Source organism: Salmo salar, chromosome 12, assembly GCF_965601325.2.
Source record: "Salmo salar chromosome 12, fSalSal1, whole genome shotgun sequence".
NCBI classification, from domain to species: domain Eukaryota; kingdom Metazoa; phylum Chordata; class Actinopteri; order Salmoniformes; family Salmonidae; genus Salmo; species Salmo salar.
The window spans coordinates 70,635,912-70,663,626 of NC_138302.1; the positions used below are offsets into that span (position 1 = coordinate 70,635,912).

The 27,715-nt window shown below is 42.9% G+C and overlaps 1 protein-coding gene across 2 annotated transcripts; it reads left to right on the forward strand.

The window, feature by feature from the left end:
- Positions 1–1,006: 1,006 nt before the first annotated feature.
- Positions 1,007–27,634, forward strand: LOC106565634 (uncharacterized). 2 transcript variants are annotated; one of them, XM_014132953.3, is made up of 8 exons: positions 1,007–1,297; positions 8,034–8,083; positions 8,179–8,275; positions 8,469–8,515; positions 13,385–13,534; positions 13,621–13,767; positions 22,681–22,839; positions 22,999–27,634. In XM_014132953.3, exons 1-8 carry the CDS (start codon positions 1,281–1,283, stop codon positions 23,280–23,282), a joined length of 951 nt encoding a protein of 316 aa, XP_013988428.1. In that variant the 5' UTR covers positions 1,007–1,280; the 3' UTR covers positions 23,283–27,634. The 2 variants fall into 2 exon arrangements, with proteins under 2 accessions (XP_013988428.1, XP_013988429.1); XM_014132954.3 differs by lacking the exon at positions 22,681–22,839.
- Positions 27,635–27,715: the final 81 nt, after the last annotated feature.

The window sequence follows — 27,715 nt, forward strand, 5'->3', positions numbered from 1 at the left end:
TAGGCCAGTTGAGAACAAGTTCTCATTAACAACTGCGACCTGGCCAAGATAAAGCAAAGCAGTGCGACAAAAACAACAACACAGAATTACACATAAACAAATGTACAGTCAATAACACAATAGAAAAGAAACATAGTAAAATCTATGTACAGTACATGGCCTTGTGGGAACCCTAGCCCTTTAATGATGTGTAGTAGTTCAACATTATTTTGTATTATTATTTCTCGTCGATATGAAAGTTAAGTTACAAATGTTTCCAAAACTGTCTGCCTAAATGTATTTATGTTTAGACAGGGCTTGTTGGCAGCGTCTATGCATTTGCAGTATATGGTATATGTTTAGCATTACCGTCTATGAAAGGGCTACTCAGTGTATTGACAGGGAGAAACTATAATGTAAAACCTGACACATTTTTCTGTTTAAATATTCTTTGAATTTAACATTAGATTGTTGTTTGGACATTATGATATTGGTGGAGGTTATGAATGTTCAATTTTTCAGACAGTAGAACAACATTTATACATGACTCTGTCTTCTGTGCAATTCAGGTTGCAACTTAGATCTACCAGTTAGGCCTATTCTGGTGCCTGGGAATGGCTGCATTGTGGTGCCTGAGGATACGATACATACAGTGTCTGGATCACAAGCCCCCTTCAGTGGAAAATATATTACAAATTAATATGCATTGCCCACTACAGCCATTCATGTAACTACTATGCTGGCTGGCCGCGCATCTTTCCCAATAAAAAAGTTACATTGCGGTCATTTCGGACACAAACTCCGGCAACTTACATCCACACTGAGGGCCTCTTTTTGTTTTCTTAGCAGTGCTGTCTCAACCTATCGTTGAAAGGGGGGAGGGTAAATGTGTTGAACAACTGAGTTTGATGATCAACTTGAAGATCCAACCAAAAAGGAAATCATTATTCAAACTACCCAATAGAAGCTTTGGAGTGTTGATGCTCTCCTTTCAGTGGCAACGATGGGCGGTCCTCTGTGCCAAGAGCCCGCCCTAGTGCCAATCAGTTAGGTTGCGCACATGCTGCAGTTTCAGTTTGTTTTATTCACCATTTTGAGTAGCTCAAGGTAAAATTTAAACTAAAATCGCGTTTGGAAAAGAAATTCGTTCCCGTATATTTCGTTTTACGCAGTAGCTCGGGCTTTGGAACGTTTCGTTGCGCCCATTGGAGTTGCAGAGCGGGACGATTTCATTTTTATTTTCCTGGATTTAATTTAATTCTCCTTTCTTACATTCTTAACCTCTACAGTATTTCTGCAAAATGTCAAGACCAGTGAGGTACGTTTTTCTAATATGTCCATCGCTGAGGCAGTGTGGCGTGCACGCTGCCTTTACAGGAGACACGTACGTCTCTACCATGTTGTGTTTTTGGCCACATTTCCGTTTATTTGATGAAACATTTATGTAAATGTATTTTTTTCTCCTTGTGCACGCACTTACTAGCATGAATCCTTGCAATGTGGACTGTTCGTTCGCCATGGCGGGGTGAAAATGCCTGTATTGCGCGCGCCTTGGCGAGAGTGCGTGCATCTGGTGTGAATCATGTCTACAAAAACCGCTCCTACTCGAATATCATTTAGTGCGATACCCTTCTGTTTCAGTTGTATTTACCTTGATTTTATGTGTTCCTGGAATGTGGTATGTCATGGTATTTTGTGTGAGAGGGGAGGTAGACCAGACTGGGGAATATGGCTACCCATTCATCTGAAACGTTAATAAAAAAACAGGACTGGAGGTGGACATCGGCTCATGGGATGTGATCTTATTAACACGCAGCCTAGCGACGTCTACACTAGTTCCAAGTAGACTATCCACCATTGAAACGCAATTGTTTTATTCTATGGTCTTATTAGGGAACAATGAAATGTGAAAGGGGCGACGGCAGCCTGTTGGTTTTGAGTGAAAACGCGGTACGAGAAAGGGAGAGCTGAGGAGCTACATTTCCACTGATAGCAGGGGGCGGAGTGGCTTTAGAAGTCACCCCCCCCCCCACGCCTAGCTCTTCGCTGCCTGAAAAGACCGAGAGGGTCGCATTTGAGCGAGAAAAAAAAAACCTATTTCGCAAGCTAAACACACATGGACGTTGCTTGTTAATAAAATGTAGCGGATGCAAATCAAGCAACTGTTGCAACAATGTAACCGATATTGCAAAAGGAATATGCAACAAAGTAGCAATGTGGCGTCGATGGTTGCCCCTCCCCTTGCTCCGGTTTTTTCCCCAGGTAATGCGTGGGTCCCTCTTTTAAATTTTCTTTTTTTGGGGGGGGGGGGGGGGTCGTTTGAACTCATGGCGATTGCTTTTCTGGTGGTGGTCAGGACTTTGTCTTTCGGCCTGTGTGTCTGAGGTCTTCACGGTGGCGACAGGGCCTGCGCTTGTAAAAGCGTTTATTGCCCTGACCTCCCTTGCTCCCGCTGGCACATTTAACCATATGAGGTACCTTGGTAGCCTATAATTACTATTACAGACAATGTTTCCAATCACTTTGGTGTGTGTTAGGTCAGGGCGATGGGAAAATAGAAGGGTGTGTGTATTCGAGAGCAAGACCACTGTATGTAGGTTATGTATGCCTAATGCCTGTGTGTATATTATGGCACAGCTCTGAAGGTGAGCACCTGCCTGTGGTCAGCTGTGTCACCTACAGCACTGGTCTTCTGTAGTGTGTGTGTGTTAACCCATTCCACTCATCCACTTTCCCAAATGAGCCCTTGAAACTGGAGAAGTGAGACACAAGCATCCAGTTTACTAGAGAAACTATCCCCATCTGTGTGAGGGAAATTTTTAACATCAAAACGCGTACTGCTGATGCATGATTGATGGCTGAGTGTATTTGGGGGTGTGGTGGAATAGAGGGAACTGAGGTGGATGAAATCATGTTGCGCCTTGATTTGGAATAATTGGAAATACATTGTGCTGGCTGCATTTTGATGCATACGTTTTCTACTTACTGGAGATGAGAAGAACCATACTGAGTCGTGCATCTTATCTGAACCAGGTGTGGTTCCTAGAATTATGTTTGTCTAATCTGCGTCCATCTTTGCCCTTCTGACTCTACATTACATTGAAGTCATTGAATCTTCCTTTTGATTCCCTGAGGGGAATTTCAATGTGAAATGAACGATCTAAATCTCAATTTGTGATAAGTTGTGCTCAGTATCCAAAAAATGTATAATCTAAAAACAACTTTAACCTCTTACATCTAGACGTTCCGCTAGCGGAACACCTGCTCCAATATCCAATGATAGGCGTGGCGCGAATGACAAATTCCTCAAAAATACAAAAACTTCAATTTTTCAAACATATTACTATTTCACAGCATTTTAAAGACAAGACTCTGCTTTATCTAACCACACTGTCCGATTTCAAAAAGGCTTTACAGCGAAAGCAAAACATTAGATTATGTCAGCAGAGTACCCAGCCAGAAATAATCAGACACCCATTTTTCAAGCTAGCATATAATGTCACAAAAACCCAGAAGACGGCTAAATGCAGCACTAACCTTTGATGATCTTAATCAGATGACACACCTAGGACATTATGTTATACAATACATGCATGTTTTGTTCAATCAAGTTCATATTTATATCAAAAAACAGCTTTTTACATTAGCATGTGACGTTCAGAACTTCCAGAGGAATTTGCTAACAATTTACTAAATTACTCACACGATAAACGTTCACAAAAAGCATAACAATTATTTTAAGAATAATAGATACAGAACTCCTCTATGCACTCGATATGTCCGATTTTAAAATAGCTTTTTGGTGAAAGCACATTTTGCAATATTCTAAGTACATAGCCCGGCATCACAGGGCTAGCTATTTAGACACCCGGCAAGTTTAGCACTCACCAATATCAGATTTACTATTATAAAAGTTTGATTACCTTTTGTTGTCTTCGTCAGAATGCACTCCCAGGACTGCTACTTCAATAACAAATGTTGGTTTGGTCCAAAATATTCCATCGTTATATCCAAATTGCGGCGTTTTGTTCGTGCGTTCCAGACACTATCTGAAAGGGTAAATAAGGGTCGTGCGCATGGCGCAATTCGTGACAAAAAAAATCTAAATATTCCATTACCGTACTTCGAAGCATGTCAACCGCTGTTTAAAATCCATTTTTCTCGTTAAAAAAGCGATAATATTCCGACCGGGAATGTCCATTTAGCTAAACAGAGGAAAGTAAACAAAGCTTTCGGTCGACGCGGGCATGAGCCTGAGTCTCACAGTACTGTAACCAGCCACTACCCAAACGCGGTACTTTTTTTCAGCCAGAGCCTGCAAAGCCACGATTCAGCTTTTTACCGCCTTCTGAGACCCTATGGCAGCCATAGGAAGTGTCACTGGACAGCTAAGATCCTCACTCTTCAATAAACAGAGACAAGAAGAACGACACCTTGTCAGACAGGCCACTTCCTGCATGAAACCTTCTCAGTTCTTTGCCTGCCAAATGAGTTCTGTTATACTCAGACACCATTCAAACAGTTTTAGAAACTTTAGGGTGTTTTCTATCCATATGTAATAAGTATATGCATATTCTAGTTAATGGGTAGGAGTGGTAACCAGATTAAATCGGGTACGTTTTTTTATCCAGCCGTGAAAATACTGCCCCCTAGCCATAACAGGTTACTAATACAAAAGTTACAAATCAAATTGTATTTGTCACATGCGCTGAATACAACAGGTGTATTGGTACTGAGTTAATATACAGGGGTACTGGTTAGTTGAGGTAATTTGTACATGTAGGTAGGGTTAGAGTGACTATGCATAGATAGTAAACAGTGAGTAACAGCATTGTCAAAACAAAGGGTGGGGGGTCAATGCAAATAGTCCAGGTGTCCATTTGATTAATTGTTCAGCAGTCTTATGGCTTGGGGGTAGAAGCTGTTAAGGAGCTTTTTTGACCGAGACTTGGTGCTCCGGTACCGCTTGCTGTGTGGTAGTAGAGAGAACACTATGAACTGGGTGACTGGAGACTTTGACAATTTTTTGAGCCTTCCTCTGACACCGCCTGGTACAGAGGTCCTGGGTGGGAGGTAGCTTGGACCCAGTGAAGTATTGGACCGTACGCACTACCCTCTCTTGGCGCCTTATGGTCTGATGCCGAGCAGTTGCTATACCAGGCGGTGATGCAACCGGTCAGGATGCTGTCGATGGTGCAGCTGTAGAACTTGTTGAGAAACTGGGGACCTGTGATAAATCTTTTCAGTCTCCTGAGAGGGAATAGGCATTGTCGTGCCCTCATCACGACTGTCTTGGAGTGTTTGGACTATGATAGTTTGTTGGTGATGTGGACACCAAGGAACTTGAAGCTTTCGGCCCGGTCCGCTACAGCCCTGTTGATGTGAATGGGGGCGTGTTCGGCCCTCTTTTCCTGTAGTCTACGATCAGCTCCCTTATCTTGCTCACGTTGAGGGAGGGGTTGTTGTCCTGGCACCACACTGCCAGGTCTCAGACCTCCTCCCTATAGGTTGTCTCATCATTGTCGGTGATCAGGCCTACCACTATTGTATTGTCAGCAAACTTAATGATAGTGTTTGAGTCGTGCTTGGCCACAGTTGTGGGCGAACAGGGAGTACAGGAGGGAACTAAGCACACACCCCTGAGGGGGCCCCATGTTGAGGATCAGCATAGCAGATGTGTTGTTGCTCACCCTTACCACCTGGGGGTGGCCCGTCAGGAACTTTAGGATCCAGTTGCAGAGGGAGGTGTTTAGTCCCAGTGTCCTTAACTTAGTGATGAGCTTTGATCACTCTGTCATGCTGATTGAGTTCGAATAACAGACTGGAAGCTTCAAAAGGAGGGTGGTGCTTGGAATCATTGTTCTTCCTCTGTCAACCATGGTTACCTGCAAGGAAACACGTGCCATCATCATTGTTTTGCACAAAAAGGGCTTCACAGGCAAGGATATTGCTGCCAGTAAGATTGCACCTAAATCAACCATTTATCGGATCATCAAGAACTTCAAGGAGAGCAGTTCAGTTGTTGTGAAGAAGGCTTCGGGGCGCCCAAGAGTCTCCTAAAGTTGATTCAGCTGCGAGATCGGGGCACCACCAGTACAGAGCTTGCTCAGGAATGGCAGCAGGCAGGTGTGAGTGCATCTGCACGCACAGTGAGGCGAAGACTTCTCCCAACCATCCTGGAACTGTTTGGTGACGAACAAAACATTTAGACACCCACCAAGTTTAGCCCTGACCAAAGTCAGATTTCCTATTACAAAAGTTTGATTACCTTTGTTGTCTTCGTCAGAATGCACTCCCAGGACTGCTACTTCAATAACAAATGTTGGTTTGGTCCAAAATAATCCATTGTTATATCCAAATAGCGGCGTTTTGTTCGTGCGTTCCAGACACTATCCGAAATGGTAAATCAGGGTGACGAGCATGGCGCAATTCGTGACAAAAAAATTCTAAATATTCCATTACCGTACTTCGAAGCATGTCAACCGCTGTTTAAAATCCATTTTTATGCCATTTTTCTCGTAAAAAAGCGATAATATTCCGACCGGGAATCTCCGTTTAGGTAAACAGAGGAAAGAAAACAAAGCATTCGGTCCACGCGGGCACGCGCCTGAGTCTCACAGTACTGTGAGCCACTACCCAAACGCGCTACTTTTTTTCAACCAGTCTGCAAAGCCACGATTCAGCTTTTTGCCACCTGAGAGCCCATGTGAGCCGTAGGAAGTGTCACGTAACAGCAGAGGTCCTTTGTTTTGGATAGAGATGGCAAAGAAGGCCAAGAAATGGTCAGACAGGGTACTTCCTGTACAGAATCTTCTCAGGTTTTGACCTGCCATTTGAGTTCTGTTTTACTCACAGACACCATTCAAACAGTTTTAGAAACTTTGGAGTGTTTTCTATCCAAAGCCACTAATTATATGCATATTCTAGTTACTGGGCAGGAGTAGTAACCAGATTAAATCGGGTACGTTTTTTATCCAGCCGTGTCAATACTGCCCCCTTGCCCTAACAGGTTAAGAATGTCACGTCTGTATTATAACATGAAATTCATTCATTGACCTCCTGAAGCAGCTGTCCTCCTGAAGCAACATTCTTTCTGTGCCCCCACATGTTTGGGTACTGGTGAAGTTACCAGGTTGTTAACTAACTAATGAGGTAATGTCATGACTGAACAAGGTGTTCACGGCCCGCTACATGGTTACCTGGGTGGCAGGTAGCCTAGCGGTTAAGAGGGTTGGCCAAGTAACCGAAAGGTTGTGGTTCGAATCCCCGAGACAACTAGGTGAAGGAAAAAAAGGTCTGTGCCCTTGAGCAAGGCACTTATCCAGAGAGACTTACATGACCAATTACGGTTAAGAGCGTCTGGTAAATGACAAAAGTAAGAAAATGGTTTCTGAGTGTAAAATGCGGCCCCCAGCGGCGATGCATCCAGCAAAATGTAGCGCTGATAATATGGTCACAACCCTTGAATCGTTTTTAGGCTCGAGACCAGCAGTTTTCTCTGTAGTCATTTTTCATGAATAGGAAAAAGCGGTACAGCGACGCCTGATCATTACAACAATTATAATCTGGCTGATAACTGGTGCCTGCAACTTAAAATGACAGTTTGCACAGCAAAAATATTAAGGAGCATATGTGACCGAAATGGTTGCACTTAGAGCCCTGTCCTCCAAATAGCTTTCATCCACCCTGTGTGTGTTGAAATCGTTGCAGATAAAGGAGAGGAAGCCACATTAAGACTTTTGACTTGTACTCGGGATGGGCAATTCCAGTCCTCGAGGGCCTGATTGGTGTCACACTTTCGCCTCAGCTAACACGCCTGACTCCAATAATCACCTAATCATGAACTTCAGTTTAAAATGCAATTAGTTTAATCAGCAATGTTTGTTAGGGATGGGGGGGGGGGGTAAAGTGTTAACTGGGTCCCCCTGACAGCATGTAACTGCTAGTGAAGGCTGTCATGATGATTATTTCTGCATGTTTTGTCTTACGACAATAGTCCTCATCCTACCGACTAGAAACAGGATAGGAAATCTCTGTTTGTGTTTACTTCACAGGAACAAGAAGGTGGTGAATTACTCACAATTCCAGGAATCTGATGACGCAGGTGAGAGAGCAAGAGTTTGTGTACGTGTGTGCAACTGCAACAGCTCTCCCCTGTAGATAAGCTGTGTGTGTAAACCCTTTTTAATTCCCTTGTAGATGAGGAGTATGGGAAGAACTCAGACAAGCCTAAGAAGCCTCGTGCGGCTCCTCGCGAGGTGAAGCGCAAGCGGTCAAAGAACTCGCAGGAGGACAGGTGAGCCCGGAGAACCGCAGCAATCGGCTGAATCCTGACTCAAACGTCAGTGAACATCTTCCATAGGCATCGTGCATGATTTAGAAATACGAGTTGAGGGCATTCAACTCAAGATTTGGTGGTTCTATTAAAAAACAGACTTGGTGTGTAGAGAGGTGGTGTCTTGATGCTCAATTGTTGTTTTTTGTTTCAGTGAGGATTCTGATGAAAAACTCTCCAAATCCAAAAATGATTCAGCAGGTAAGCCATTCTGACATTTTCATTCGTCAACTGGTTGATTAACAATATTATGTTTAAGTCTAAATTTGTGATAAAGCTATGAATTATGTTAAGTCTATGATCCCTTTCAGTAGTGGAGATGTTGTGGAAGCTTGGGGTTAGGGAAAATGTCCTGAAGAGGAGGCTATGGTTCAAGCTTGGGGTTAGGATCCAATTAGTGATATGGGGGGAGAGAAATCGATAGTTAAATATATTATTTTTGACTATCATATTGACAATATCGCTAAATAAATGTTGTGCTAGTTTATTAACCTTTATTTAAACAGGTAGTCACATCGAGATACAACTATTTACAAGAGAGCCCTGTATACATTAACAAATGATGCCCAATACATTTAAAAAACAAATTATACTGAAAAAAATATAAACGCAACATGTGAAGTATTGGTCCATTGTTTCTTGAGCTGAAATACTTATTTCGCTCATATTTTGCACAAATTTGTTTACATCCCTTTTAGTGAGCATTCTCCTTTGCCAAAATAGTCCATCCACCTGACAGGTGTGGCATGTCAAGAAGCTGATTAAATAGTATGATTGTTACACAGGTGCACCTTGTGCTGGGGACAATAAAAGGCCACTCTAAAATGTGCAGTTTTGTCGCAGAACACAATGCCACAGAGGTTGAGGGAGCATGCAATTGGCATGCTGACTGCAGGAATATCCACACCAGCCCAGGACCTCGACATCTGGCTTCTTCACCTGCGGGATCATCTGAGACCAGTCACCCAGACAGCTGAGGAAACTGGTTTTCCACAACCAAATCATTTCTGCACAAACTCCGAAACCATCTCACAGAAGCTCATCTGCGTGCTCGTCGTCCTCACCAGGGTCTTAACCTGATTGCAGTTCGGCACCATAACCGACTTCAGCAGACAAATGCTCACTTTCGATGGCCACTGGCCTGCTGGATAAGTGTGCTATTCAGGGAGGTGTCACTTTTTCAACTGTACCGGGCAGATGGCAGACAGCGTGTATGGTGTTGTGTGGGCTAGCGGTTTGCTGATGTCAACGTTGGGGAACAGACGGCCCCACGGTGGCGGTGTGGTTATGGTATGGGCAGGCATGCGCTATGGACAACGAACATAATTGCATTTTATTGGTGGAAATTTGAATGAACATAGATACTTTGACAAAATCCTGAGGCCCATTGTGGTGCAATTCATTCGCCACCATCACCTAATGTTTCAGCGTGATAATGCACGACCCCATGTCTGAAGGATCTGTCCACAATTCCTGGAAGCTGAAAATGGCCTAGTTCTTCCATGGCCTGCATACTCACCAGCATGTCACCCGTTGGCCGTGTTTGGGAAGCTCTGGATCTACGTGTACGACAGTGTGTTCGAGTACCCTCCAATATCTAGCAACTTCGCACAGCCATTTGAAGAGGAGTGGGACAACATTCCACAGGACACAATCAACAGCCTGATCAAACTCTATGCGAAGGAGATGTGTTGTGCTGCATGAGGCAAATGGTCACACCAGATAATGACTGGTTTTCTGATCCACACCCATACCTTTAAAAAGTTATCTGTGACAAACCGATGCATCACTGTATTCTCAGTCATGTGAAATCCATATATTCGTGCATAATGAATTCATTTCAATTGACTGATTTCCTTATATGAACTTCATATCTTTGAAATGGTTGTTTTTATAGTATTTTAAATGTATATAAATTAATACACATTATATAAAATACACCAGCCCTACAAAGACATTACAAATAAAATACACATTAAACATATTTAAGAAAAGCAATCACATTCTGTAATATAAGTCTCCAATCAATCATTTTAAATGCCTGAAAGGCACCAGAATATCTAACTGCAAGGATTTCTGCATATTGTGCCACACATCAGGGGCCAAAAATGTTTTTTATCATGTGGAGACAAAAGGCGTTATTGATCCCTGAGAACGGGTTTGGTAATTTGTACGTCTGAATTTAATCAATTAAGTTATGTCCAGAGGAAGTTTCTGCACGACTGCTTTGTGAATAAATAATGCACCTCTCTTCTTACAGAGGTCCATCCCACATTTTTGTACAGAACACAATGGGGTCCTATAACCGTCCCCAGTGGTTAAACATATTGGTGACTGGAATACTGAGTCCAATGGTTTAAAAGCAGAGAATGCCGCATGCATGTAAATGTCAGCATAGTCTATTACAGGGAGAAGCGTTGTTTAAACAATCTTCCTTCTGTTTTCAGAACTGAGGCAGGATTTCTTTCTATAAAAATATATATAATCTCAGCTTTGTCACATTTTCAATTTGTGTTTCCAAAGACAACTTGTCATCAATCCAGATACCCAAGTTCTCATAGTGAGAAACTTGCTCCATTTGGAGTGCAAATATGCAGGTCCCCAGTCAACATTATGGGACCTAGAGAACAGCATAAAGTTGGTTTTATAAGCATTTAACACCAAGTTAAGATCCGTAAGTTATTTGAGTCAATCATGCTGAAGGTCACGAATGGCCTGCTACACTGAAGAGGCACAGGAATAAATAACTTATCTACGTAGAGATGAATTTATTTTAATTTTACCTTTATTTAACTAGGCAAGTCAGAACAAATTCTTATTTTCAATGACGGCCTACCGGGGAACAGTGGTTTAACTGCCTTGTTCAGGGGCAGAATGGAAGATTTGTACCATGTCAGCTCGGGGATTTGATCTTGCAACCTTTCGGTTACTAGTCCAACGCTCTAACCACTAGGCTACCTGCCGCCCCGATGAATGTTACAGGTGTTTAACAGTATTTCCAATGTCAATTTTTACAACGTGAACAACAATGGCCCCAAAATTGAACCACCATTAAGCACTTGAAGAAATGTGGATTTAACCCTGTCTATCATAATAGCCTGGGTTCTGTCACTAAGAAAATTCTGAAACCACAAACGGGCATCGGTGCTAACACAGACAACTTACTCAGTAAGATGGAATGATCAACTGTATCAAAAACCTTTGACAAATCTATAAATAGGGCAGCACAATTCATCTTAGCATCCAACGAATTGACAATATAATTTACAACAGATGTGGTTACAGTAATAGTACTTTTCCCTGGTCTAAACCCTGATTTGATGTACTTTCAAAATACAGTTCACTGATAAAAAAAGAACGAAGTTGCACATTAACCAAGGATTCAATAATCTTAGCTAGACAAGGAAGCCTTGATATGGGATGATTGTTGTGATCTTGACAACTATCACCTCCCTTATGTAGTGGCAGCACATTTCCACACTTAGGAATATTTCCTGATAAGTGTTTAAATGTAAAGATGTGGGTTATTGAGCCAACAATGACCTGGATCCAAATGGTCGGCCCTGTAGATTTCTTAATGTCAACAACCCATTGTTTGTGAATTGCCGAAAGGAAAAACCCTGACTGACATTTTCTAAATTATTCAATAAAGTTCCCCCATCAACATCCAGTACATTCTCGCATTGAGTAGGCTTTTGAATTCTATCTGCAGAAATCAAATGTTGATTTAATTAATTATATTAATGTTATCAGTTATAGGGCCAGACTCTACATTCATTTGTAAGGGAAGAGTAGAGGAAGTACAACCTTTTAATGATTTCAGTTTTCCAGATTTTATAGGGATTTCCAGTACAGTCAGCGAGTGTTTTTTAATATAATAATCAGATTTAGCTTTTAAAAACACAATTCGCAATTCTCTGAAGGATTGCCAGTCCTGGCCGGAGTCAGTTTATATTATTATCTGCAGTGGTGTTAAAAACAGTAATACAGTGATTAAGAGCCAATTCAGAATCCGGTATAGCGACGATACCATCAAGATCACAATGGTAGAGATGTTAATGTCTCTTTGTAATAATGCATGGTTTTGTCCTAATGAGTCCTAACATCTCTAATACAAACAATAGGACAGTGGTCACTAATATCCAGGGAGAAAACAACACCACTAGCCACACATTTCTCTGGAGTATTTGTAAACATCAGGCCAGATTTGGTCATGTGGACTTGGTAATCAACTGGGTGAGGTTTAGGTTATTACAAAAAAATCCTTTAAACGGTCTAAGTCTTGGGTTCCTCAGGACACGTTAAAGTCACCTGCGACAAAGTCAGCGGGACTAGTTACCAAACATTTCTTAGGGCGGTAGACTCCCAGAACAGTTGCGTTGGAATTAGAACCTAGTTGAAGACTTAGCTAGATAGCCTTTAAGAGACACAGGAAGGTGACTTTTTGTACAGATAGCAGCAACACCACCACCACCGCCCGTTCTATCAGCACGGGTACTGTAAGACCATCAGTAGTAACCTCAGAATCCACATTGTTTTCAGATAAAATACAAATATCTGGATCTTGATGTAGTCCATTTTTGGCAAAATGCTGCAAATATTTGATTACTAATTGGGTTACGTAAATTTTGACTCATCATTACCACTTCCATTACATGGGATGCGCAAATTTACAAGCATCATGCTCTCCCTCCGTGTAAAGACATTTGACTGCAACCAACCACAGCGCACTCAAATTGTACCGGAGAAGGGACAGACGGCAGACTGAGTTTCCCTGATATCGCTCGCTTTGTGACTGACAGGCGCCTAATCAATAGATCACTAGAAGATGCATATCGTTCATTCTAGCGGGAGAGTGCTCGACAGACTAGTGCATTTAAATGGAAAGTAGCCTAGTTAATATGAAGTCAAAGTAGAAATGAGTCTGTGACTGGCTGATTTAGCCGACCTGGTGCTAATGGAAAACACTATCAAGGACGGAAGGGGACTAGGGCTATGGGAAGGGGCCCAGGCTAGTGGCCAGGAGTTATGTGACCGGGCTACAGGTAATGTTTTTCTGTTTGGTTGCAGATGACTTTGGCAGTGATGAAGACAACGACTTTGGAGAGGAAGATGATGAGGATGGAGGGAGCGACTACGAGGCTAAACGAGGCAAAAAGGGAAAGACGGCCAAGGTGGCAAAGCCCACTAAGAGGACACCCAAGAGAAAACGACCCGCAGGTAAGACTCATACACTGAGGTGTCTGTGTGTACGGCAGTTCTAATATGACTGTGTTATAACCTGGCTACCCATTTCTGTGTGTTAGATGACAGTGATGAGGAGGTGAGTCGTAAGGTGCGTACGGTGCGCCAGGCTGCCACCAAGGCCGTGTCTAAACAGAGAGAGATCCTGCTGGGAGACGGAGGCAGTGAGGACGAGGAACGCGAAGACAAGGAGGAGGCCTTCGCAGACCGTAAGTCAACCACTCAAAAGAAAACAGGCCTACCTGGACCTAGCCCTTGATCATGACTCTGTTCCATTACATTACAAATAAGTCTTTGAATTGAAGGCATAGGCCTGGGCAATATGGCCAAAATATAATAGCACGGTATTAAAAAAATCTAATAATTGACTGTATAAAATTAGCTTAGTGCGTGACCCTAGGATGGCAATGCATACATTCTAAGTGATTTAAATGGGTCTTTCTAGTTTCTGATTGTTTTATACTGTTCAATTCAACTTCAAGAAAAGACAAACTAGCTGTTTGCAGATGTAAGAAACACAAACAAATAAGGTAATTGTAGTAAGTTAGTGGATTTATATTAAGAAGCAAAGTGAAAATGTCATTGTCATCAACATTGTTGTATGTGCTGCAATGACCATGCAGACTGAATGCAAGCGTCTTGGGGTCGAGGAATAACAAAGGCGTTCCTTGAGTGACGGGGCGGGGCTAAGTCTGTGTGGAAAGCGGCATTTGGAGAGATGACTCAATTAGCGAAGTAAACTGTAAAAGTGGAGGCACACACAGCTTATTCCATTTAACAAACCAAACATTCAAATCCCATTGGAGAAGGTAAACTAAAAACCCAAACAGGTTCGTGCATCATTACCGTTATAATGTAAAATACAGTGTACCGTCCAGCCCTACGAAGGCGTCTTCTGTATGGGGGGAGTTTTGTTAAGAGCCGCGATGTTCGGTCTGAACATTAACACGCATCGCTTGACGCACGGTTCTGGAAGCATAAGGACCTTTATCTTTCATATAGCGTAAATCATAAAAAATGTTAATGGAGACACCTTTGATAGGGTTAGTGTTCCCACAGGCCATATCTCCATGTCACAGCGCCTGTTTACGGAAGTCAGAGGGACCACCTGTGCTAATTAGCTATCTAGCATGATCCGAATTATGGAACGCCGTTTGGGTCTTTGCATGTCAAAAAGGATACACATCAAATAACACTATATGATGTGTCAAATAAGTTTTGGGGCCAATCAGAACCTGAATATGACTGCACGTCACATAATAATTTAACGTGTTCATACATTTTTTTTACGTAGTTATTACACATTGATTACACTATCACTCGTATTTTATTTCATATGTCACAATGATTCATTGATACGTACGCTATGATGCTGGTAGTTGTGTCGCGCACCTACAGTGCTGGTCATAAAAAAAAGCTAGCTAGTTGATGGATGCAAACAATGTTCTTCCCCAAAAACATAGCAAAACAACAATCTGTTTCAGTAGCTATAGTTAGCTAGATAACTATATAACTAGGTGTCGTCATCTAAAATGACCTTAATTTATAAGATGGTTCTTATTTGATTAATGGTGGTCGGGACCCATCTATGTGAAGCTAGCCATAATAGTGGACTTTGCGGTTAGCCTTCAAAATGAAATTATGCCATTGACAGTGATGCAAATAAATAGTACAATTATGCCATGAGGTTGGAATGTTATATAAAATCAACAAAAGACAATTTGTTAAATTGTCGGCACCGACAGAGATGGCCACCTCGCTTCGTGTTCCTAGGAAACTATGCAATATTTAGTTTTTTTTGTGTTATTTCTTACATTGTTACCCCAGGAAATCTTAGGTTTTATTACATACAGTTGGGATGAACTACTGGATATAAGAGCAACGTCAACTCACCAACATTACGACCAGGAATATGACTTTCCCGAAGCGGATCCTCTGTTTGGTTCATCACCCAGGACAATGGATCAGATCCCAGCCGGCGACCCAAAACAACGGCGCCGCAGACGGAGCGGTCTTCCGGTCAGGCTCCGTAGACGGGCACATCGCGCACCGCTCCCGAGCATACTACTCGCCAATGTCCAGTCTCTTGACAACAAGGTAGATGAAATTCGAGCAAGGGTAGCATTCCAGATAGACATCCGAGACTGTAACGTTCTTTGTTTCACAGAAACATGGCTCACTTGAGACACGCTATCTGAGTACAGCCACCTGGTTTCTTCACGCATCGCGCTGACAGAAACAAGCATCTCTCTGTTAAGAAGGGCGGGGGTGTATGCCTTATGATTAACGAGACATGGCGTGGTCATAACAACATACAGGAACTCAAGTCCTTTTGTTCACCTGACTTAGAATTCCTTACAATCAAATGCCGACCACATTATCTACCAAGAGAATTCTCTTCGATCATAATCACAGTCGTGTATATATTCCCCCCTAAGCAGACACATCGGCGACCCTGAAAGAACTTCATTTGACTCTATGTAAACTGGAACCACATATCCTGAGGCTGCATTTATTGTAGCTGGGGATTTTAACAAGGCTAATTTGAAAACAAGGTTCCCTAAATTTTACCAGCATATCTTTTGCGCGACCCAGGCTGGCAAAACCCTGGATCATTGTTATTCTAACTTCCGCGACGCATATAAAGCCCCCCCCCCCCCCGCCCTCCTTTCGGAAAAGCTGACCACGACTCCATTTTGTTGCTCCCAGCCTATAGACAGAAACTAAAACAGGAAGCACCTGTGCTCAGGTCTGTTCAATGCTGTTCCGACCAATTGGATTCCACGCTTCAAGATTGCTTCGATCACGTGGACTGTGATATGTTCCGCATAGCGTCGAACAACAACATTGATGAATACGCTGATTCGGTGAGCGAGTTTATTAGGAAGTGCATCGGTGATGTTGTACCCACAGCGTCTATTAAAACATTCCACAACAAGAAACCGTGGATTGATGGCAGCATTCGCGTAAAACTGAAAGCGCAAACCACTGCTTTTAATCAGGGCAAGGTGACCGGAAACATGACCGAATACAAACAGTGTAGCTATTCCCTCCGCAAGGCAATCAAACAAGCTAAGTGTCAGTATAGAGACAAAGTAGAGTCGCAATTCAACGGCTCAGACATGAGAGGTATGTGGCAGGGTCTACAGTCAATCACGGACTACAAAAGAAAAACCAGCCCAGTCGCGGACCACGATGTCTTGCTCCTAGACAAACTAAACAACTTCTTTGCTCGCTTTGAGGACAATACAGTGCCACTGACATGGCCCGCTACCAAAACCTGCGGGCTCTCCTTCACTGCAGCCAACGGGAGTAAAACATTTAAACGTGTTATCCCTGGCCACGTCCTCAGAGCATGCGCAGACCAGCTGGCTGGTGTGTTTACGGACATATTCAATCAATCCTTAACCCAGTCTGCTGTTCCCACATGCTTCAAGAGGGCAACCATTGTTCCTGTTCCCAAGAAAGCTAAGGTAACTGAGCTAAATGACTACCGCCCCGTAGCATGCACTTCCGTCATCATGAAGTGCTTTGAGAGACTAGTCAAGGATCATATCACCTCCACCTAGACCCACTCCAATTTGCTTACCGCCCCAATAGGTCCACAGACGACGCAATCACACTGCCCTAACCCATCTGGACCAGAGGAATACCTATGTAAGAATGCTGTTCATCGACTACAGCTCAGCATTTAACACCATATTACCCTCCAAACTCGTCATTAAGCTCGAGACCCTGGGTCTCGACCCCGCCCTGTGCAACTGGGTCCTGGACTTCCTGATGGGCCGCCCCCAGGTGGTGAGGGTAGGTAACATCTCCACCCCGCTGATCCTCAACACTGGGGCCCCACAAGGGTGCGTTCTCAGCCCTCTCCTGTACTCCCTGTTCACCCATGACTGCGTGGCCATGCACGCCTCCAACTCAATCATCAAGTTTGCAGACGACACTACAGTGGTAGGCCTGATTACCAACAACGACGAGACGGCCTACAGGGAGGAGGTGAGGGCCTTCGGAAAATAACCTCACACTCAACGTCAACAAAACAAAGGAGATGATCGTGGACTTCAGGAAACAGCAGAGGGAGCAGCCCCCTATACACATCGACAGGACAGTAGTTGAGAAGGATTTTTCCTTGGCGTACACATCACAGACAAACTGAAATGGTCCACCCACACAGACAGTGTGGTGAAGAAGGCGCAGCATCGCCTCTTCAACCTCAGGAGGCGGAAGAAATTCTGCTTGTCACCAAAAACACTCTCAAACTTTTACAGATGCACAATCGAGAGCATGCTGTCGGGCTGTATGACCGCCTGGTACGGCAACTGCTCCGCCCACAACCGCAAGGCTCTCCAGAGGGTAGTGAGGTCTGCACAACGCATCACCGGGGGAAAACTACCTGCCCTCCAGGACACCTACACCACCCAATGTCACAGGAAGGACAAAAAGATCATCAAGGACAAGAACCACCCGAGCCACTGCCTGTTCACCCCACTATCGTCCTGAAGTCGAGGTCAGTACAGGTGCATCAAAGCGGGGACCGAGAGACTGAAAAACCGCTTCTACCTCAAGGCCATCAGACTGTTAAACAGCCATCACTAACATTGAGTGGCTGCTGCCAACATACTGACTCAACTCCAGCCACTTTAATAATGGAAATATTGATGTAATAAATGTATCACTAGCCACTTTAAACAATGCCACTTTATATAATGTTTACATACCCTACATTACTCATCTCATATGTATATACTGTACTCTATAGCATCTACTGCATCTTGTCTATGCCGTTCGGCCATCACTCATTCATATATTTTTATGTACATATTCTTATTCATTCCTTTACACTTGTGTGTGTATAAGGTAGTTGTTGTGAAATTATTAGGTTAGATTACTTGTTAGATATTACTGCATGGTCGGAACTAGAAGCACAAGCATTTCGCTACACTCGCATTAACACCTGCTAACCATGTGTATGTGACAAATAAAATTTGATTTGTTGAAATCACACTGATGTATTAGACTTTAGAATTGCATTAGGGGCATACTTATTTCACTGTACAGCCTTACCTATGGATTGTGGATCAATGACATGGGGTATCAGTCTACTCAGTGACACCCAGAGAAGATTAGCGTCGTAGCTCTTACACGGAACCCAATCCGGCTGCACGCGTGCGCTATCGTGCATAAATGTATTTTGTCCCCCTACACCAAACGCGATCACGACACGCAGGTTAAAATATCAAAACAAACTCTGAACCAATGGCATTAATTTGGGGACAGGTCGAAAAGCATTAAACATGTATGACAATTTAGCTAGTTAGTTTGCACTTGCTAGCTAATTTGTCCTATTTGGCTATCTTGCTGTTGCTAGCTAATTTGTCCTGGGATGTAAACATTGAGTTGTTATTTTACCTGAAATGCACAAGGTCCTCTACTCCGACAATTAATCCACACATAAAACGGCCAACTGACTCGTTTCTAGTCATCTCTCCTCCTTCCAGGCTTTTCCATCTTTGAATTTATATGGTGATTGGTATCTACACTTTCATAGTATTACCACGACGACCGGCAAAACATTTCATCTTTCAATCACCCATGTGGGTATAACCAATGAGGAGATGGCACGTGGGTACCTGCTTCTATAAACCAATGAGGAGATGGTAGAGGCAGGACTTGCAGCGCAATCTGCGTCAGAAAAAGGAATGGCTTCTATTTTAGCCATAGGCGTCGCAGACGCTTGTTGTCGCGCGAGCAGTGTGGGTGCAATAATTGAATAACATGAATTTCTAAATTTATTTTGCAACGCTCGCACACGCGACGTGTCCGGTTTGGTCAGCATGTTATTGCGGGTCTCTGAAACAACTGTGAATTGAGCCACATTTATTGTCAACCTATGTGTATTGAACACTATTCCGGAGGAAAAAACAATACTGCATGGATGTTTTGGAGTCTGATAACTCTGAGGAGTACGTTGGGGAAAAATCTCTTTGGTATTGAGTAGACTGATTCCCCATTTCATTGATCCCCAATCCTTAGGTAAAGATGTACAGTGCAATATGAATGTCAATGCACACAATAGGCTGACTGGGTAGGTGATTCCACACAGTCAGTCCCGCGATAAGCGCTACAACGCTAATATTTGCATAAGCCCTTCAGTTGTGTTCTGTGGGTGTCACCGAGTAGACTGATACCCCCATTTCATTGTTTCACATCCCAACCTTGTTTAACATGATCTAGTCTAAATATGGCATGATTCCACCAATTGTAACCATCATTTTCAAAGAGGTACTTTTATTTTGAAGGCAAACCGCAAATTCCACTATTGTGCCTAATCTTTATTGTGGCTAGCTTCACAACACATCCTGGTCCGGTTGAGCCTCACTAGCCAGATGAAGCTAGCTGGCTGCTTATAACGTTAGCTTTGGGCAACAGGGTTAAGTACAATTTCAATAGGCGAACAACAAGTGGTTACCTAGCTAATACGTACTCACAAGGATTCCTAAATCATTGTTAAGAATAATGAAAATGAGTGCAGTTTCTACTGGTCATTGCTAGCTAGCTACCCCAGAAGTTGCAGTTGAATAAATAAGTCATTATTACCAACGCGGTATTGTAAACACATCGTTCGTGGCCGGTGTGTGCTTGTTTGCAGACTTTGTTTGTACAGCATTGACAGTGCTACTGATAGTGTTGGCGCTTGGCTTGCACGTGAAAATTCAGCACACACAGCATTCTATAATCGAATTGTGTTAATTGACTGGTAACTTTTTTTGACACGCAAAGACCCAAACGGCGTTCCATACCGAATACCTGTGTGTAACAGAAAAATACTGTTGGCTGCAAATGTGATAAGGCTGGTCTTAAGTGTGTATTTTGCATTTGTGAAATTATTTTGATATGAACGGGATTTATGGTTCTAGAACTGTATCGCAATTGAGAATCGAGTCGCGTTTAGATGTATTTGTCTGTTTTTCCTGCCAGAGCCAGTCTACCGCTGAAAATAACAAGGTCCTTGAACCTTTAGGAGTAAAGGTAACATTAGGCTCCATAAGAGTACATCTTGGGCTAACCCAGACCATAAACTAACCACTACACTAGGGCTTGGAATTGCCAGGGACCTCAAGATACGGTATTATCACGATATTATCACAAAATGTATTGTGATTCTCACGATTTTATATATACACATATGGTCACTTAGAAATATCCTTGTTTTTGGAAGAAAATCACTTTATTTTTTTTAATTTTAGAATAATGTCAAATTGATCAGAAATACAGTGTAAACATTGTTAATGTTGTAAATGACTATTGTAGCTGGAAACGGCAGATTTTTTTTTTTTATGGAATATCTACATAGGCATACAGAGGCCCATTATCAGTAACCATCACTCCTGTGTTCTAATGGTACATTGTGTTAGCTAATCCAAGTTTATCATTTTAAAAGGCTAATTGATCATTAGAAAACCCTTTTACAATTGTTAGCACAGCTGAAAACTGTTGTCCTCATTAAAGAAGCAATACAACTGGCCTTGTTTAGACTAGTTGAGTATCTGGAGCATCAGCATTTGTGGGTTCGATTACAGGATCAAAATGGCCAGAAAAAAAGGACTTTCTTCTGAATCTTGTCAGTCTATTCTTGTTCTGAGTAATGGAGGCTATTCCGTGCGAAAGGGTTATCTAATGATCAATTAGCCTTTTAAAATTATATACTTTGATTAGCTAACACAATGTGCCATTGGAACACAGGAGTGATCGTTGCTGGTAATGGGCCTCTGTACGCCTATGTAGATATTCCATAACAAATCGTCCGTTTCCAGCTACATTGGTCATTTACAACATTAACAATGTCTACACTGTATTTCTGATCAATTTGATGTTAATGGACAAAAAATGTGCTTTTCAAAAACAAGGACATTTCCAAGTGACCCCAAACTTTTGAATGGTAGTGTGTGTGTGCATATAAACTGCAAACTAGAGCAAAAATATTATTGCAATATTATCAAAACCATGAAACCATTTGCAGTAGACTGGCCTTACTGAAGAGCTCAGTGACTTTCAACGCTGCACCGTCATAGGATGCCACCTTTCCAACAAGTAAGTTTTGTAAAATTTCTGCTCTAGCAGAGCAACTGTAAGTGCAGTTATTGGGAAGTGGAAACGTCTGGGAGCATCAACTGCTCAGCCGCAAATTGATAGACCACACAAACCCACAGAACGGGATTGCCGAGTGCTGTGGCACGTTAAAATTGTCTGTTCTCGGTTTCAACACTCACTACCGAGTAACAAAGAACTGTTCCTCGGGAGCTTCAAGAAATTGGTTTCCATGGCCGAGCAACCGCACACAAGTCTAAGCTCACCATGCGCAATGCCAAGCATCAGCTGGAGTGGTGTAAAGCTCACCGCCATTGGACTCTGGAGCAGTGGAAACACATTCTCTGGACTGATGAATCATGCTTCACCATCTGGCAGTCTGACGGACAAATCTGGGTTTGGCGGATGCCAGGCAAATGCTACCTGGCTGAATGCATAGTGCCAACGGGAACGTTTGGAGGAGGAATAATAGTCTGCGGCTGTTTTCCATGGTTCAGGCCCCTTTGTACCCGTGAAGGGAAATCTTAACGCTACGGCATACAATGACATTCTAGATGATTCAGTGCTTCCAACATTGTGGCAACAGTTTGGGAAAGGCCCTTTCCTGCTTCAGCATGACAATGCACCCTGTGCGCAAAGGAAGGTCCATACAGAAATGGTTTGTCAAGATCGGTGTGGAAGAACTTGACTGGCCTGCATAGAGCCCTGACTTCAACCCCAGTGAACACCTTTGGGATGAATTGTAATGTCGACAGCGAGCCAGGCCTAATCGCCCAACGTCAGTGCCCGACCTCACTAATGCTCTTTTGACTGAATGGAAGCAAGTCCCCGCAGCAATGTTCAAACATCTAGTGCAAAGCCTCCCAGAAGACTGGTGGCTGTTATAGCAGCAAAGGGGGACCAACTACATATTAATGCCCATGATTCTGGAATGAGATGTTTGACGAGCAGGTGACCACATACTTTTGGCCATGTAGTGTATTTGTCAGGTGAAATTACCAATAATCACCACCTCGTCCTCCTCTCTCTAGCTGATGAGTCGGGCAGTGATGAAGACTTCATGGTTGAGGATGATGATGATAGTGACTATGGCCGCTCCAAGAGCAAGAGGAGCAGCAAGAAGGTGATCAAACGGAGCCGGCCAGAAAGGAAGGAAAAGAAATCCCCCAAACCACGACTAAAGGCCACTGGTAGGACCGCTCACCATGAATCAATCACCCATATTCTTCAGAACTGCAGGCATCGGTTGTTAAATGCTTTTTTTCCCAGATAATGTGTAAGTATCTTCCCAGCCTCATAACTTCATTGAATGAATGTGTCCATAACTTTGTGTGCCTCTCCTCCCCCAGTGACCCCCAGCCCAATGAAAGGAAAGGGTAAAGGTCGCCCCAGTGCTGCCAAGGCCCTGGAGAAGAGCTCGCCCAAAGAGGAGGAAGAGGAGGAGCCAGAGAGCCCTCTGGAGGAGGAGGAGGAGGAGGAGGTGGTGGTGAAGAAGGACTCCTCCCCCACTCCCAAGAAAACAAAGGAGGCACCCGGGAAGGAGAAGGAGAAGAAGGAAAAGGAAGATGAGGAGGAGGAGGAGGAGGAAGAGGAGGACGGATCGGAAGAGGACGTACCCTCTGGGGAAGACTAGACCCACAGAACTCCCACCTCTCTCTCCCCCTCCCCTTCCCTCTCTCTCTTTACCTTCTCAAGTTTTTGTTTCTCTTGGTTTAGAGTTTATTTTGGTTTCATTGGTGGCCTGGCTCAATGGTTTCAACCTCATGTGGATTTGTTGTTTAGTGTTTGTTGTTTAGTGTCTGGCTTCCCGTAATGACTGACTGACTGAGGACATTGAGATTTTACTCCATCTCTCTGAACATGTCCCATTCCTCCATCCCTGTCCCCTCTGCTCAGCTACACCTCTATTGGCACACCTCTCTTCTCTTTTTCATCTCCCTCTTCGCAGTGACTGCATTAGTCTTTCCTACACAAGTCTGTGTGAAGCTCAGAAAATGGTTCTTTAGGCTTTGTTAGTTTGCCTTTCTGAGAGCTCCGTGCTAGTGGACATCTGTCCTCAACAGTCGCTTGAAGTGTGGAGTCACTGGTTTTCTTTCTGCAGGCTGATGTGTGTGCAAGTGAGCCTTCAATAAAAAAATATATATATATATTCTAGCCATCTTCTTTATCTGCTGAGTTCTCCATTCCCCTCTCCTCCCCAAGTAATCTTTGGTCTGACATGACTGGATAGGTGAAAGCTATGTAGTATAACCCTTGCTTGACCTATCCAGTAGTGTTAGATCAGTGATTACTGAGCCCTGGGTTTGTTCAGTCTGTCTGGGTTAGGGTTTCCATCTCTATCCTGGTTTCTCAGTGGACTGCTGTTGTCCAATCAAAGCACTGTTTTTTTTTATTCACTGTTCCACAATATCCATTGGTTTAGTTACAGCCCAACGCTGACTAATCAGAGAAGGCCACACTGGAGACTCAGAGGGAGGATATGTAAGCGTGTGAGATTGTTCTCCCTTAGGTCCTGTGCCCACTAACCCCATAGCGCTGTGCCGACACTGACAAAGTGCTTTTTAAACTCTCAAACACAATACGTTTTAAGGAAGGTTTTACGGTTGTTATTTTAAATGTTAACTTGGTTGAATTAATGCTGTTGTATTTCCACCTACTCTGAAGTTAAGCTCTGGCCCTGTGTCAAGGACCTTCAGTATAACACATACACAAAGCTTGTTTTGTTATTGAATATGAAACTGTTCAGTCGTGCTTTGAGATGAATTGTTTATTTTATTATAACAGTACATTCATAGTACAAGGAACAGAGTTGAAGATCACTTTGGAGTAGCAGTGTGTTATTGTGCTTTAGACAGAGAGATTGCTCTGAGCTGTAAACGGTAATTATGTTGTAAGAGAGATGCTCATGGAAGCAGGTCCTAGATCAGCCCTAAGAGAGCCTGTTTGTTTGCTGTGTGCTGGTACTACCAGTGTGTGGTTGTGATGGAGCACACACTCAGGGGGTTTGGTGTTTCCTCACCCTAGACCCTCTACCATTGGTTTGTGGTTCTGAGATTTTGGCTGCCCCTGTGCTGGGCATGACACATGCATAAACCATACACCCATGCCAGCACACACACACACACACACACACACACACACACACACACTACCCTGGCATGGCCAGAGCATCCTTTCATTGTTCAACCCTTTGTGCCAGGCATCCACAAGCCTTTTTTAATTGAATCGAGAGTTGTTTTTTGAGAGCCCCTAAAATGAATGTTTTTTTGTTTTTTTTGTTTTGTTTCAATTCTCTATTCAGATTTTTTGTAATGTTTGTTTTTTAAGAAAATAAATAAAATGTATCTTGATTTTAAAAGAAAAGTCGACCCTATCCATCTGTTTTTCTGCTGGGTTTAGGCAGACTGGGACAGCAGACCCAGCAACTCCTTTGTTCCACTCTTCTGTTCCACTCTTCTCCTTTTCTCTTATTCTATCGCTCATCTCACGCGCTCTCTCTCTCCTGCACTCAGCTCATACTCACTCCCCTCTCTCACACACACACGGCTCATTCACCTCAGACAGACAGAGAAGAAGTCAGGGTGTTGATGTAGTCAACAGTGATGCCGGCTTATGTTTTGCTCTATACCTCTCCTCTGCTCTCCTCTACAACCAATAAACACTAGCTGCATTTCCCCTATTCTGCCCTTCACAGATCTGATAGGACTGGATAAGTGACAGCAATAGATCCCCACAGTGGTGCCATAATACCCATAAAACCTGGCAGTCAAACGTAAATGGTTCCAATCGTTTTTCCACCATACATTTTAGAAACACTTAAAATAAGGGCTGTGTTTTGTTTAGGCTTAAACTGGCGATGTTTTGATAACCATGTAAATATCTCTCAGACAAGGTGACTTATTAAATATATTTGGCTCTATTTACTCTGATTCAAAAATGCTAATTAGCATCAAAGTAGACATTAGCAAGACTACAAATCCCTGCATGTCATCTCAAGCTGGCATCTTTTCTAACAGGTAAATTGTCAATGTAAAACTTGCACAAAACAGTTCACAGAATTGTCAATTTAAAGAAATTTAGCCAATTTATTAGTTAACCCAGAGATTCTTACCTTTTGCCTCGATTCAGGGGTCTTATCCAGATGATCATGGCGTTTGTAGTTCTTTATGATAGCCACATTAGCAGCTAATTAGCATTTCATTTTAGGTGGGTAAATACAGGCCAATATATTAAGTCACATTGTCCTAGAGAGATTCACACCGTTATCAAAACGTCACGCCGAGGTCAGCCTACACGAAACAAGTCCTTATTTTATTTGAAGTGTTTCTAAAATCCACTATGGGGAAAAATGAATGGTGGAAAAACGATTGGAACCAATTCCTTTTTTGACCGCTAGGTATTATGACTCATACAGTGGTACTCTATATGAAGGAATCTTGGTCAAACCACTGCTTATGCCTTCCCGGTTGTTTCAGATCTGCAAATAGGAGTGTACAAGGGCAGAAGTGAGAGAGAAGCCATGAAATGAGTGCAAGAGAATGTTTGTTACTCCTCCCTGGGTTGAAAAATATTTTTGAGCCAAACCTATGGTATTGTAAAGCATTCTTGGTCTATGTGGGTTCATTATTGTTTTCGCTGAGAATTAAAGCTACTAGTAATTAAAACAAGTTTGGGCGCTTTCTTATTGCCTTATATTCCCTTGGTACTACTAAACTAGAGGAGCACTTGGTATGGTGTGATACATGGGGATTGGAGGGATGTTATGGTGAATACTAAACCTGTAGATCTTAAATGATTCCACCCGGCCTACAGGAGTGCCTAGGGCGTTGGGGCTAGTGGTCACTTTGGAATTCAGCAAATGAGTGCTCTGCCTTGGATGTTGACCAACTGAAGCCATAGATCTAACATAGTATTAGAGGACGACGTGGAGGGGGTGTCTGTCATCAAAGGAAAATAATGAAATAGAAGACCTAGCTGACCGAGATCAAAGCTGTTATTATACCAAGGGACCACTGTATGTATATATTTTTTGGCCTATCCGTCAGACCCAATGATGTTCTGACCAATACCAAATCGCTCAAGACTGCAAATATGTGCCCTAGAAGATGTTTCAGCAGACCAAAACCGAAACCTTGGTTCTGGTGTACTTTCCCTGGTACCCTCCTGATGGCAGTGGACAAGTGTTTATATGCCTAACTCCAAACTGGCCCCTACAGGTCCAAGCACTTCTGTAGATCAAAGATGGGTATTAGCACATTTTGATGACAAAAATCAAACGTTATTGATTACCAAATTGCCTATTCAAACCTTGGCTACACATGGGCCTTAGGGTTAGGAGTTAATTTGGATTGGTCATCTTTGTATAGGACTTGTATCATGTTCCTGAATGACACTGAATGCTTGCACTGTGTGGGGTTTCTGTGTCCAGGCAGTAGGGGCTCCCACACAGGGCTATAAGGTCCATACTTCTAGGCTTCTTTTCTGCTAGTTAATCGAATGATTCATGTCACTGGTTGGCCAGAGAACTCTCTTACATGGTAAGAGGTTTGAATCAGGGGAAGGATTGAAACCAGTAGTGCTGTGTACCTCCAGGCCCAGATTTGAATCCCCCTGTTTAACATGAACACATGACCATGACAAACAATGGATTTACTATTTCTTTCCCATCCTTTCTTCAGTATCCCTGCATTTATATTGCTTTTCATTTGTTTATTTCTATGTATCTTAAATTGTACTGGCAATGTAAATGTAAGCAAAATTGTGATTCTTACAGGTGATTGCGCCGAGAAGCTTTTGTCAGTGTTGTGGAATGGGAACGCTGAACTGTTGAATATTTTGCATGTTGTGGAAAAGTGAGTAGCGACGATGATGGTAATGATGATGATGATGATGAAGGCAATATTGTGGTCTTAAAGTATTAACGACAACAATGATGTTGATGACATTTTGGTTTCCCGGCTTCTAATAAAGGCAACCTACTTTTTATACGGATTTAACTAGTTGTTTTGTGATGTCGAGCTCTATGTTTCATGTGTGAGTAGGATTGCACAGCTACCAGTATTTTAA